The 14,934-nt window shown below is 52.8% G+C and overlaps 1 protein-coding gene across 1 annotated transcript in view; it reads left to right on the plus strand.

The window, feature by feature from the left end:
* Nucleotides 1–372: 372 nt before the first annotated feature.
* Nucleotides 373–14,934, plus strand: part of HS3ST6 (heparan sulfate-glucosamine 3-sulfotransferase 6) — a 31,673-nt gene continuing 17,111 nt past the window's right edge. Inside the window, exon 1 of the mRNA XM_062503451.1 lies at nt 373–737. Coding sequence (XP_062359435.1) covers nt 373–737 — 365 coding nt within the window. The remainder of the gene's footprint in view (nt 738–14,934) is intronic.

The following is a 14,934-nucleotide window of genomic DNA, read 5'->3' on the forward strand; positions in this document are numbered from 1 at the left end:
GGCTGCTGCTGGCACATCTCGGTGACAGCCACGCGTGGGGGGGGAAGGGGGGGGTTCTGTGTCCCGGGTGTGTGCCGCGCCCTCTCCTCGCTCCCAATCCCCTCCCTCCTCATCCTCATCCTCCCCTTCTTCCCCTCCTCGGGGCGTCACCGCCCCACGCGCGTCTCCTCTCCCTCCTCCGCCCCGCGGGTGGGCGTGGGGGGGGGGGGGGCGGTCCGGGAGTTTGGTGGGGAGGGAGGGGGGGGTGGTTGGTTTATGGGGTAAAGAAGAGCTTGGGGGGCCCCAGGGTCGGGCGGGGAAGCTCGGAGAAAGAGAGAGGGAGAAAGGGGGGTGCGGGGGGCGCGGCGGAGGTGCGGGGATGCGCGGCCCCCGATGGGATGTAGCGGGCGGCTGCTGGGACCCGCCGGGGGCCGCCGCGCCTCGCTGCTCCTCACCATGATCCTGTTCTTCACCTACTTCTTCTCCTGCCTGCCCGGGCCCTGCGAGCCTCTGCCTCCCGCTCTGCTGCTGCCGCCGCCCGCCGCTTTGCCCGCGGGGCCGGGGGAAGCGCCGGGGGGCTCGGGGGGCTCGGGGGGCTCCGGGAGCCGTCGTTTCCCCCAGGCCATCATCGTGGGCGTGAAGAAAGGCGGGACGCGGGCGCTGCTCGAGTTTTTGCGGGCGCACCCCGGGGTGCGGGCGGTGGGCGCTGAACCCCACTTCTTCGACAGGTGTTACGAGAAGGGGCTGCGCTGGTACAGGTAAGGAGGCGAGGGGGTCGGTAATTAGAGCAGAGATGTGTTAATTGCCGCCCGGGTTGGGATACGGTGGTTCTGCAACAGGCGGGTCCCGGGAGAGAAACGGGGTGAGAGGGAAGGGGCGCTGGGGAGAGGGTGAGGGTCCCGGCAGCTCCGATCCTCGCCGGGCTGGGGAAGGGGCTGGCGGCTGCTTTTGCGGGGTTTCTGCGAGTCCCCTCGTCCCCGTGTCGCCGTTTTCCTCCCTGTCCCCTTGTCTCCCCCCCCGTCCCCACGCCTCCCATCCCGCATCACACCCGGCCAGGGACGAAGCCGGCAGTAAAAACGAGCTCGTTTAACTCCCCAGCTTTGGGATTTTAACCTTCAGAGCTTTATCCCCAGCCGTGCCCTCGTTTCCCTACCGGGTTCCTTTAGGAATTGTTTTATTCGTGCGGTTTAGAGAGAAAAAAAAAACACAAATGAGAGAGGACCTCGGGTTCGATCCTGGCCGTGCTTGGATCAGGGAGCGGGCGAGGGGTGAATCCGTGGGATGCTCGGTGAGTTTGTGGCAAAAGGCAGAGCTGGAGCCATCCAAGGGAATTTGTTTTGGGAGGGTTTCGATGGGACTGAACTCTTCAGGCGATAAAGCATTCGGAAGAGCAGCTACTGTGCATGTGGAGTGTATTAAACTCTCGTCTCCTGGCCAGCTCCAGAGCGGCTGGGCCAAGCGGAGTCGGGAGCGATAAGTCCCTTGAAGCCGGGGATGGAATCTGCTCCGTTATTTTGAAGGCAATCCAAACGTGTCGATGTATGAAAGCGCCGTGGTGTTCTCGGGGAAACATCTGAAAATAATCAAAGGAGTAGCTCTCCCTGTCCTTCCTGCCTCTCCATCCCCTTCTCCCCCAGCCTCGAGGGAATACCGCATTTCTTTCTCCATGTTTCGGGGGGAAGGTTGCAGCTTCCCAGTCCTCGCCAAAGTAACAACCTGTGAAAAATCAGCGTGTTTAATGGAAAGAGTAATTTTGGTGGTAATTTTACCCTCAGAGTTTCAGCTCTCTGAGCCCACATCTGGGCTGTAAAGTTACGACTTTAACACACCTTCAAAACCCAGTAAGTAGCGACGCTTATTTTTATGGCTGCATTAATATCCCCGTGATTTATGAGCTCATTCCTCAGCTCCGTTTGGTCCGCGCTGCTCGAGGAGCAATAATGATGATCACTAATCTTTTTTTTTTTTTTTTTTTTTATTTTGGGGAGGGTGAGGACTGCGAGATGGCTCTCGCTTGGCCGAATGGGAGTTTAATGAGTGCGAGCACATAATTAAAGCGGGGGAAGATCGAACGCTTTCATATCGCTCGGCGGAGCCCAACGAGGCGCTCGCAGGACGGACCGCAGGGAGAAGGAGAAATAAATCTTAGTTTGGATGGCTCTGCTGCGAGTTTTGAGTGCTGGAAGTGCTTACAGGGAGCCTGGCCTGACACCAGTTTCGAGATGATCCCGCGTGTGGTTGTGGCAAATTTGAAGAAACGGAGCGGGGAAGGTTTCTGGGGAGAATCCGCATCCTTTGAGGCGAGGCAAAAATCAGGAGATGTTTTACTTTAACTCTGCATAAAGTGTGGTTTTAATCACACGCACACAACTATTTCCCTTCGCTTCCTCTCCTCTCTGCCTCTTGTTTTGTCTTCTCACAAGACCTCGCAGTACCGAGGGATTTTATCCCCGGGAAAGCCAGACAGAGCTAAATGTTTAAAGCTGGGATGTGCTGGAATTGAGGGAAAGAGAAGTTTGGACAGAAAATCAGGTTTTTCCTATGGATATCTCAAAAGTGGTGTAAACATTTTTTAAATATTTGAACTTGCTAGGAAACTGAAATTACACCAACTGCTTCTCACGCCAAGATATTTGGCCTGAAGGCACCTGTAGGTTGTTGCTTGTCTCGAGTAAATGTGGAAAAAAAAATCCCTTGGAAATATCACTCCAGAATGATTTTGCTCTTTCTTAGTAGCTCTGTCCTGTAATGATTTCCCTGTTCTGGCTGCAGCATCTCCTCGTGGGGTGATGAGTGGTTTGCTTTAAGTTACTGACTGAAATAATTTACTCTTACCAGATTGTTTTATTTAATTTAAATTTGAAATGGCCCAAAGCTCTCCCCCCCCCCCCCCCTTTTTTTTTTTGGAGCAGTAGTCAAAAAAAAATGTTCTGCAAAAGCATCTCCTTCAGAATTCCTTGAGTTACTACAGCTTTAGCTAATTCTAAGAAGATTAAACACCTTTTTGAGGCTGCAGCATAAATGATTTAATGGCTAATGCAAGCATGATGGGATGTTTTCTCCTCAAGCAAAACACGATTTTAATTTTTTGGCACTCAGTTCTGCTTGAAGGAAACCTAAATAAAAAGAAGAGGTGATGTCGGTGTGTCTGCTGCCACTTTGGGGTGTGGGGGGGTCCCCTTTGGGAGCCTGGGATTGTTTGTGTTTTGTGGGAACGTAGGTGAGGACAAATGTTAAAAACTGAATTGAATCTGAGCCGTTTGGGGTGATATTCAGAAATCCATTGCAAAACTTGGGGAATCAGTGACAGTGCGAGGCCAGGCCGTGCCTTTACCTGCGGGGATTGAGGAAAACATTTGTGGGGTGAAGGGATTTAAGGGCTGGAACGCCCTCGCTGTGAGGGGAGCAGGTTTGGGCTCACCGGTGACACTGGGGACATGTTCACACCTTGTGTGGTGGGGCTGGGGCTCTCCAGTGCCACTGCTCTGCTCCACTGGGGACATTTTGGGGGTGTAGCAGAATCTCTGTGTGGGTTTTGTTCCCTTTTTGGATGCCAGAGCTGGTTTGGTTCCCACGCAGAGGCTCCGGCTGCTGTGCACCCGAGCTCGGCACACACTCAGGGATTTTGGGGCTGTGGGGAATGGGGCAGGGAACAGCAGCTTTGGGGGGCATGGGAGAGGGGCCTGGGCTGCAGGAAAGGGAGTTCAGGGGAACTCAGCTTTGAGGGAATCGTGTGGAAAGCTCTGAGCCTCATCCAAAGAAGTCTCCTCGTCCCCTTCCGCCAAAATTTTGTGGCAAGGTCGACTCAATGTGAATCGGCTTTTCCTCTGTCTCGTGTTTCCTTGTGTGATCTGGGGTCCCTGCTCCTCTTTTCCATCCTGTCTTCCTCCTTTTTCCAAGAACCAAAGGAAGATTTAGGCAGGAATGGTGCTGGGTCAAGGCTCCCTCCGCCCCTCGCATCCCTTGGGGTTGAGCCCTGGATGCTGCACACATCACATTTGTAGGAATTGTAAAGGATTCCCTATTTTTCACACAGTTTGGACAAGAAGTATTAAAAAGTACTATGGGATGTCTAGTGATTGGCCAGGCTGGAGCCCTGAAGCTGAAAGGACACGAGGAGCTGGAATCCCCACCGAGCATCCTCTGGCCCTGCACAGCCAGCCCAGAGCTCCGAGGCTCTCAGAGGCCAAACTGAACTTTTCATTGTCCTTTTCCAGTCCCGTCCAACACGAAAGTTGGCATGGGCAGGGGAGGGAGGAGGAATTGTCCGTGGGGTTCCTCATCCCTCTGTGCTGCTGCTGGGGTGTCCGAGCTCGGGAGCACCTCCGGGAAGGTGGAGGGGGGGAGCCGGAGCTCTCTGGCATTTGGGGTTTGCCCCCTCCCCTTCCCCAACCGCATTCACAGGAGCTAATACCGCTCTTGAAAGGCATCCAGGATTTCTTGAGCCAGACTTTGTTATGTCGGAACCTCGCAACCCCGATGCCTTTGAGCGACAGGGGAAGGACGCGGCTGCTGCGCTGCTCTTTTGACTTTTGCCGGGAGTGTTATTGGCAGCTGAAAAGTGGAGCTAAGTAGGTGCCTCGAGGGGTTTTTGTGCGCCTTGTGATTGTACAGACACATCAAGACACTCTATAGCTCGAGCTGCTGAATAAAATCAGCTCCTCCGGTGTCACCAGGCTGCGTTTTTGGCACCGCTCTGGTGTCCCCTTCCAGGGCGAGCTTTTCACAGGGAAGAGCCAAGGTGGGAAGAGACAAAGGAATGTGGCCGGAGCGGGATGGCGATGCACGGACCTGCCCCGGGACGTGATCTTTATTCATTGGCACCGCTAATCTCTCCTCCTGATGGACTCCATCTCAGCGCTGCGGGTCGGAGCGGTCCTTGTGTTCCCGGGGCATTCGCAGACACTCAGCCCTGCAGTTTCTCGCCTTTATTACTTTGCAGTCTTTTCTTTCTTTCTTTTTTTTTTTTTTTTTTTATTATTTTTATTGTTTTTCCCACTTCCATTCACAAGTGAGACCTTTCTGCCTCAGCTTCCCGGATCCTCACTCCCCCCCCCCCCCCCCGCCACGTTTGGGAAATGAAACCTCAAATACAAAAAAACATGCGGGGAAACTTGAGATAAAATTGATTTTAACTAAGAATAAGATACATTAAAGCTTTTCCTTAGGGCGTAGCGGTTTTTATGCACTGTTTTAGCCCCAGCCCTATTCTTAGGAGCGGGTTTAAGCGCTGGGTTCCCCCCTTGGCAGCCGGGTGGGTCTCCCTGATGATGTGTCCCTGTTTTCTGCTCCCTAACACACAGCCAGCACTGCCCGGCCTTGGGAAGCAATCCATAATTCGTGCAAAGTTTGGGTTTCTGCAAACTGCTTTCACGTGGGATTAAAAATAGATTTTACTGCCACGATGAGGAATTAACATTTGAAACCATTTAAAAGGCTCCCAGACAAGGATTGCTGCGGCTGGGGAGAGAGAGGGGCTGTGCCTGTCCTCTTTTGGGGGGTCGGTGATGGGGTGAGGAGCACAGCTCAACCCTCCTGCCCCCCTTTTTCACTCTGTTATTCCCTTATTTCCACACGGCCGCGTTTTTTTCCCCGTTCCTATCAAGTGCTTCTTGCTGACCCAAGCAGGTTTGGGAGCCTGAATTTGAGCCTGGCTCAGCCTCCAGGCAAAATGAAGTCGGGTTGTTCCTTGTGCTGCTGCTCAGATAGTGTCAGGCTCGAGTGATTGGAGCTGTGTATTAATGTTGGCTGGGATTTTGGGGATAAAAGCCACGACTTGCAGGGTGGAAGGAGCCGTGCTCTTCCCGGCTCAGGAATGCTTTCCCTGTCTCTGACTCTGTTAAATAAATTGGGGGATTACACCCGGGCTGGGCAGGGGGTGTGCAGGAGTAACCTGAGTTTCTGAAGGATTTCAAATCTGCCAGGATTTCTATCCTAGACTGCTTGGATTCACCCAGGAATCACAGGGCTGGTTAAAAAAAAATATATTAAGGGAATTAATACCTTTGGAAAAGGCTTCTTCATTCCTGTCCTTTCTCTGGTGCTCTCTGTTGTAACCTCAGTGGATAGAAGTTGAAATATTGAAGCATGTCCTTTATAATTTTTTTTTTAATCCATGTAACTCCAGAGAAGTTTTGAAAATATTGCCCAAAAAATTCACCAAAAGCCAGGAAAGCCACAAGGCTTCTGTTTATGGAATTATTGAAAGTTTAGAGAAATAATCACTGCAGTGTAAAGGATAGTTTGGGAGTTTCTCCTTAAAGGTATTATGTGGATTTTTTTTCCCCCTCGATTATTTTTAGATAAGTGACAGAAGGTGGAAAAGGCTGGTGGATTTAGAGAGTGCTTTCATGCAAGGAGAGACAATTACTTAAGAGAGTTCAAAGCTTATTTATAAAACAGTAATTACCTTCCCCTGGGATGGAGACGGGCAGCTCTGGCGGCGGGGAGGGGGTTACAGCACTTAATTGGCAAAGATGCTTAAAAGCTTCCTCCTGACCTTTTCCAAAACTTTCTGCAGCAACAGGCTCGGGCAGAGATTGAAAACCTGCCCAAGGAAAGGCCAGGTTTAATACCAAGACTTAGCTCTAAATGGCTTTTCAAAGGGCTGTGGAAATCCTCCTGCTTAGGGAGCTGGTGGTGAGGAGGGAGGGAGGGAAGGAGGGAGGGAGGGAAGGAGGAAGGGAGGGTGGATGGATGGAGAGATGGATGAAGGACAGATGGATGGGATGATGGATGGGAGGATGGATGGATGGATGGATGATGGATGGATCCATGCATGGATGGATGGATGATGGATGGATGATGGATGGATGGATGGATGATGGATGGATCCATGCATGGATGGATGGATGATGGATGGATGGATGGATAGATGATGGATGAAGGATGGTTGGATGAAGGATGGTTGGATGGATGGATGGATCCATGGATGGATAGATGGATGGATGGATGGATGATGGATGGTTGGATGATGGATGAAGGATGGATGATGGATGAAGGATGGTTGGATGATGGATGGATGGATGGATGATGGATGGATGATGGATGATGGATGGATGGATGGATGGATGGATGGATGGATGGATGGATGATGGATGGTTGGATGATGGATGGATGGATGATGGATGGATGGATGGATGATGGATGGATGGATGGATCCATGGATGGATGGATGGATGGATGATGGATGATGGATGGATGATGGATGGTTGGATGATGGATGGATGGATGGATGGATGGATGGATGATGGATGGTTGGATGATGGATGGATGGATGATGGATGGATGGATGATGGATGGATGGATGGATGATGGATGGATGGATGGATCCATGGATGGATGGATGGATGGATGATGGATGATGGATGGATGATGGATGAAGGATGGTTGGATGATGGATGGATGGATGATGCATGGATCCATGGATGGATGATGGATGGATGGATCCATGGATCCATGGATGGATGGATGGATGATGGATGGTTGGATGATGGATGGATGGATGGATGGATGGATGGATGGATGGATGGATGATGGATGGATGGATGATGGATGGATGGATGATGGATGGATGGATGGATGATGGATGATGGATGGATGATGGATGAAGGATGGTTGGATGATGGATGGATGGATGATGGATGGATGGATGATGGATGGATGATGGATGGATGGATCCATGGATCCATGGATGGATGGATGGATGATGGATGAAGGATGGATGGATGCTCCATGTCTGCAGGACAGGGCTCTGCAAACAGGATGGGACAGGGATGGACACTCCAGGTCTGGAAACAGGATGGGACCTGAGTCTCCCCACATCCCAGCTCTTGGGATAGCCAAAAATATTAAAGTGAGGAGCACAGGGATGTTCTGAGAGGCTCCTGTGGGACTTGTTTGGAAGCCTGGGCTGGGGGATGGAGGCAGCCAGGGCTGGTCCAGGCTGGGCACGTCAGGGCAGTGGTTTAAGATGAGTCTTTCCTTTCATGCGGGAATTCATGGAATCTTGGAATGGTTTGTGTTGGAAGGCACCTCAAAAATCAACTCATGCCACCCCTTGCTGAGGGCAGGGACTTGCACTGTCCCAGGCTGCTCCAAGCCCCATCCATCCTGGCCTTGGACACTTCCAGGGATCCAGGGGCAGACACAGCTTCTGTGGGCACCCCGTGAGCCTCCCCAAATTCACCCCATGTGAAGAATAGCCCAAATCCCCCAGTCACACCATGGCAAACCTGTGGTGGTTGCAGCCCTGAGCTTTCCCATGGCAAGGCTGAGGTCTCACTCAGGTTTTAAACTTTTTGTGGTGATGGTCCTGGCTGGAAAATTCCCAGCAGCTCCTTGGATTTCACCTCCTTGTCCCTCTGCTCAGAGACAGCTCAGAGATCACAGGAATCTTCAGAATTATCCGTGCATCCCTTAAGTGAGTCACTCTCGAGTTGAGGACTCGTTTGAGTTGCAAATGTGGACGTGGCAGGCCGGGCATCGGGAGCTGAGGGGGTCCTGCAGGTCACCCCAGGGCTCGGGGTTCAGTGTCCAGCTCCGTGTGATTCCAGGGCTTGTGGAGAGCAGGGATGAGCCAGGGCTGAGGTGGCCCAGAGAACATCCCCGTTCCATTGCCCTGCCCTGCCCTGGAGCACGTGGAGTGCCGGTCCCGGACTGAAATGTGGGGAGGAATGGCTGAAATTCAGAGAAATTCACTGTTTGGTCTGTTAAAACACCTGCATGGAATGATTTAGGCAGCCTGGGATAAGAGCAGCCCTTTGGGAGTGGGGTGAGCTCTGGGCTCCTCCTGGGAGCGATTTTGGTGTGTTCTACTGAGGAAATCTCGCGGCAGGCAGGGACACGAGGGGAATTAACTCCTCTCTCCCAGCCAGCAGCTCCTCAGGGGTGGCAGGAGCCTCCCAAGCCCCAGGGGCCACTCTGCATCTTAGCACACAGAACTGATCAGGAGCAGGAGAAAATTACATTAATATAGTCACTTGTCACCGAGGTCTTATTAGGAATCTTCACTCATTAGTGTGGAGAGAACGAGGCTGCGACCTCGTTAAGGTCCTTGGGCAGGGAAAGGCTGAGTGACCACTTTGCTATTGATTTATTGATTTTATTGATTTTAGCCCCTGAGCTGTGCCTGCGTGGCCGTGGCCGTGGGCAGACCTGGCCCTGGGGACACCTAGCGAGCTTTGTGCAGCTGGAATGAAAAATTGGCATCTTCTTCTCTCCCCTGTCCACACCCTTCAGGCCGATTCAGCTGGGAATTCGCAGCCGCCTTATGCAAATAAAAAATAAATAAATAAAAGGACACGCCGGTGATTGATGGCAAGGGCCAAGCAAAGTGACAGATCCCGTCCCCCGAGGACACATCCCAGCCCTGCTCGGTGGGGACTGCCAGGGCCTCCTGCCTTGTGCAACTTCCCAGCTGCTCCAGAGCCGCAGCATCCCAAACCCCGGGGCTGGGGGAGCTGCTCCTGATCCCCCTCTGCTCCCCACAGCCCCCCCGGAGCAGGGCAGGATGGACCTGCTGGGGCTGCAGGAGGGGGACTCGGGTCTCAGTTTTGGGCTCTGCATGGCACGGAGGGCATGGAAGGGAATGGGGCTGGGAAGGGGCTGGAGAATTCCTGAGGGAGTTGGGAAAGGGGCTCAGCCTGGAGAAAAGGGGGAGCAGGAGGAATCTGTGGCTCTGCACAACTCCCTGACAGGAGGGGACAGCCGGGGGGGATTTGGGATCTGCTCCAGGTAACAGGGACAGGAGGAGAGAGAACGGCCTCAGGATGGGCCAGGGAAGGCTCAGGTGGGATTTTGGGAGAATTTCCTCCTGGAAATGCTGTCCAGCCGTGGTACAGCTGCCCAAGGCAGGGATGGATTCCCATTCTGGAGGGATTTCAAAGTCATGTGGATGTGAATTGTTGGACTGGCCGATCTTAGAGAGCTTTTCCAACCATGATTCCACAACTCCATTATTCTTTCTGCGGATGAAATCAAGCCCCCATCAGGGCAGGATCCCAAAACGCCTCTGCCATCTCCGCAGCCCTAGATCAGGTTATTTAATTTAATTTTATTTCCCCTCTCTGGAGGTGCTGGTTGCGCCCTAATCTTTCCCTGCCTCATCCCGCTTGTGCCCCGAGTTCCCCACTAATTCCAAGTGACAAATCCCCCCCTCCGCGGCCACCCTGCCAGGGAGGAAATGTCCATTAAGTGGAAACGAAAGAAATCCTCCAATTACCAGCAGCACGGAGGGGCTCGATCAGTGCCATCGATCGGCCGCTTGTCAGCGCGATCGCTCGTGGCTGCCGCTGTCAATACCTGCAGCCGTGGAAGGGAGGGGACACACGGATGTCCCCGAGGTCCCCGGAGTGCTGGAGCCTCTCCAGGGCTGCCTCTGGCATTCCCAGCCCCATCCCTGCGAGCGCCAGCCGGGCGGGATGCGCGGCCGGAGGGACGGGGGGGATTGATTCTTCCCACCCCCAGAGCCATCGGCTGCTTCCTCCGGCGTTTCTCTGCTTCCCGAAGTCATCTTCCGAAGCCACACAAGCCTGAGAAAAATTTCGAGGGGTCGCTGCCAAGTACTTTGAGCCGAGAATTTGGGTTTTGTTGAGGAAGGCATTTTGTTGATGTCTGCATGAAAAGCCGGTTTTTGGGGGCAGGGCCGGGCGGAACGTCCCCCCGCGGTGTCAGAGCCCCGAGCGTGACAAACCTGCATCCGCTCCGGGCCGCCGGAGCCGCTCCTGCACAAAGGAGCCGTCGGGAAGGACTGGGCTGCTGCCAGCGGGACAAGGGACACAGGCGTCCCCAAGGGCCGATCCTGTTCCGTGGAGCAGGGCCCGGGTGCGACACGAGGGGCTGGGAGCATCCCAGTGCCACATCCACGGGAGGAGTGTGCGGGGCTGGGGTTGCATCTGCTGTGCTCAGGCACCGTCCTGCCCTGGCCTCCTGGGAATTTTTGGGATCCTGGCTGCATGTGGGTTTGGCGTTAATTAGGAGGTGGTGAGAGCTGGGAGGTTTGCAGGGAGGGTGGGGAGCTCAGAGCTTGTTTTGGATGGTGCAGGATGATGGATGGATGATGGATGGATGGATGATGGATGGATGGATGGATGGATGGATGGATGGATGGATGGATGATGGATGGATGGATGGATGGATGGATGGATGGATGATGGATGGATGATGGATGGATGGATGGATGGATGGATGGATGGATGGATGATGGATGGATGGATGATGGATGGATGGATGGATGATGGATGGATAGATGGATGGATGATGGATGGATGGATGGATGGATGATGGATGGATGGATGGATGGATGGATGGATGGATGGATGGATGATGGATGAATGGATGATGGATGATGGATGGATGGATGGATGATGGATGGATGATGGATGGATGGATGGATGGATGGATGGATGGATGGATGATGGATGGATGGATGATGGATGGATGGATGGATGATGGATGGATGGATGGATGATGGATGGATAGATGGATGGATGATGGATGGATGGATGGATGGATGATGGATGAATGGATGATGGATGGATGGATGATGGATGGATGCATGGATGCATGGATGGATGGATGGAAACACCCTGGGTTCTGGTTCTGGTTCTGGTTCTGTCACAGTTCCATGTCAGTGTCACCCCTGGCCGATGGCTCCAGGTCACTTGTGTCCCCAGGGCTGTGGTTGTGTCACATCCCTCACTTTCTGCCAGCTGGTGATGAAGGTGTCCCTATCCCCCCCAAATCCCTGGGCTGGTTTAGGGAACCCCAGGGACAATCCCCCCAACATCCCCCAGCCCCTGGGGTGTGGTGGCAGTGGGGACATTACCTGTGCTGAGCTCAGAGTCACAGATCATCCCAAACTGGGACAGACCCATTGATCCACCTCGTCCCTGGTGAGGGGAGCAGAGGTGACCTCAGAGCCCCCAGCCCTGGGTAAGGGGAGGGGCTGGGACCCCCAGCGCGTCACCCTCGTTAGCCTGAGTGTGACACGCTGGTTAATTACCCTCTGTGCCATCAGAAGGGACGTGTGGGGCTGCGCCACTCAGCCCCTTGTCCTGTTTGATCCCCGTCTCGTTACAAGGCAGATAATGAGGGGCAGCCTTGTTCAGTTCTGATCTTGGTGTGGATATTAAAAATTCATATTTCGCTGCTTTGAGGAGGATCAGGAATTGTGTGAGGGTCTCCCGCATCCACAGGGCTGAGCAGGGATCACACCCAGGCCTCGCTCATGTTAAAGGCTCATAAAACTTGAATTACTGAACAGGAACTGTGAAGGGGAGATTCCTTCCAGCATTAATCACTCTGGTGGTGCAAGACCGTTCCTAAACATTTTTTTCTGGGCGAAATGCCTTTAAATAAATGAAGGCTTGCAGGTTTAGTGAGCACCTAACTCCAGCTGTGTCCAGCTGTGTGAGCCTCATGTCAGCGTCACAACCAAACAAATTTCTGGAAGTGTCAACACACACCTGGTTCTTGGGGGGTTTCTGGTTTCATGACACTGAGGGCTGATGACTTCCACACTCAGCTGTGTGTGTGTGTGATGTACCCAGCTCTGACCCCAAAACCAGCCCCAAAGCCCCACTCCTGCTGGGTGACGTTGAGTTGATGGATACAGAGCAGGGGTGAGCAGCGTCCTTTGGAAAGAAATCTGGCTGTGAGCCCCCCTGAGCTCAGCTGGGAAGCTCCTGGGGACAGATCTCACTCTTTGCATGTGGCTGAATGAAAATTAAAGCACGATCTGGGTGGAGGACGGGGTGGGAACGCCTCTGATTTTATTAGGAATCCCCAGAGGTTCGATGATTTTTGAGTCATGGAACTTTGGCACAGGGAGAGTTTCAGTTCTTGCTTGAATCCAGCATGCCCTGAAGGCAAGAGAGCTGTCCCAGGAACCAGGAGTACCACGGTCTGTGTGAATGTGCACAGCTGTGTTTGAACACAATCCCAGTTTGAACTGGAAGTGGGCTGGAGGTGGTTCATGTTCTTCTCACCTGCAGCAAAACCTCAGTAGCAGAGGTTACAAAACCATTTGGAGATGTAAACATCTCCCAAATCATAAATACCCCTAAACCATCTCCCAGACCATAAATACCCCTAAACCATCTCCCAGGCCATAAAAGCCCCCAAACCATTTTCCCAAACCGTCTCCCAGCCCTAAAAACCCCCAAACCATCTCCCAGGCCATAAAACCCCCCAAACCATCTCCCAAAGCATCCCCCATGTCATAAAACCTCCCAAACCATCCCCTAGGCCAATAAAAACCCCCAAACCAGGGGCAGCCCCGTGAAGAACGGTGGCTCTCTGTGGTTTGAGGATCTCAGCAGACCAGATGAGAGCAATGGGGAGCAGCAGGAGCTGGAAGGTGCTGGGGCAGGGGTGCCAGGCAGGTTTGTCCTGTGTCACCCCACCCCAGTGAGGGGTGATCAGGATGAGGCACCACCCGTGCTCTCAGCTCCCCCATTACCGTGCAGGACAGAGAACAACTTGAAAAGAACAAGGAAAACTGTTGCCACTTCAAAACCCAGCTCGGAATTGATGCCAGGCCTCCAACAGGCTGATGCTCCTTTCTTCTCCCGTTAATTAATTCCTTTGCCTGCAGTGAATTTCCATCTTTTATTTGTGCGGCAATCAAAGGCTGCGAGCAGCGAGGCTCGCATTAGGAACAGACTCATCCAGCCTTTTTTTAATCTTCCTGTATCAGTTCCTCGCCCTCTCCCCGTGCTGCCACGCTGCAGCTGAAGCACAGATGCCAAGAGATGACTTTGCTGGAGGAGGGAAGGGGCAGGCAGACCCCCGGAGTTTGCTCCCAGCAGGTTTCCTTTGCTGCAGAGAGGAGGAAGAATAGGGCTGGGTTCTGCTCAGAGAGACACAAACGGGCAATTATGGGGTCACCTGAGAAGTGCCTGCTGATTTACAGCGTCATTAAAAGGTGATGGTAAAAGCAGGGAAGATTTGTAGCATCTGCATGGAAACCCCGTCCCTGACCCTCACACCCCAGATAGAGAGAGATTAAATATCCAAGGAGGCCTTGAAGCCTGGGGATGGCTTTGAGGGAGAGCCCTGCACATCTGGCAATGCTCGGCCTGATCCTGGAGCCCCTGGACCGTGTGTAGTGAAATGGAATTCCCTCCTTGCCCTGCTGCGGGCTGGGACAGGCTTTTCCTGCATTGTGGAAGTGGAAGGTGCAGCCGAAGTGGACATGGAGGTGAAGATGGGTATTAGTGTTTATTTTTTTTCCTTTGCCTTCAGTCAGAGTCAGGATTGAAGCACGAGAGACAGGATTTTCTTGTTTGGGCTGGGTTGTTTATTAATTCTTATTTACAATACAGTGAGTTTTACAGCATTTCTAGCTATCAAATTAAAAGAGAGAAAAATCTTGGTTGATCTTGCTAGCCACAAAGTCTTTCAAGGCCCAATTATCCAATTAAAAACTAACATCTATATTATTTGTACTTTTGACCCAATGACCGAACACCTGGGACTTGCAGCGCAGCACTTTGTATCCAACCAAAAACTAAGAAGAAGAAGGAATAAGAAGGAAGAAAAAGACAATGCTCCAGAACATCGATTTTGTCCCATATCTATTACTATATTTTAAAACCCCAAACTCTAAACCCTTCACCACGTGATATTACTTTTATCCAACTACACACCAACGATTTTAACTCCACCACTCAAATTTGGAAGCCTTCTCCAAGGCCTCAAGTCCAAAGCAGTGTTCTCCTGGGGGGTCAGTGCCAGAAAGTTCAAAACTCCCAGGTTTTAGGGTTCCAACAGATGGGCTGTGGGGAGCAGGGAAAGAAAATCATCTCCAGTGGGGAGAGAGCCAGGGCTGGAATTTTCTTGCTTGGGGGAAGCCCAGCCAGACCCAAGAGCAGCTCTGAGCGAGCTCGTGGGGCCGTTCCATGGCCAGCACGGAGTGGACAGGCTCTTGGATCTGCTCCTCTTGTCCTGGGG

The sequence above is a fragment of the Cinclus cinclus genome, chromosome 16, assembly GCF_963662255.1.
Source record: "Cinclus cinclus chromosome 16, bCinCin1.1, whole genome shotgun sequence".
NCBI classification, from domain to species: Eukaryota; Metazoa; Chordata; class Aves; order Passeriformes; family Cinclidae; genus Cinclus; species Cinclus cinclus.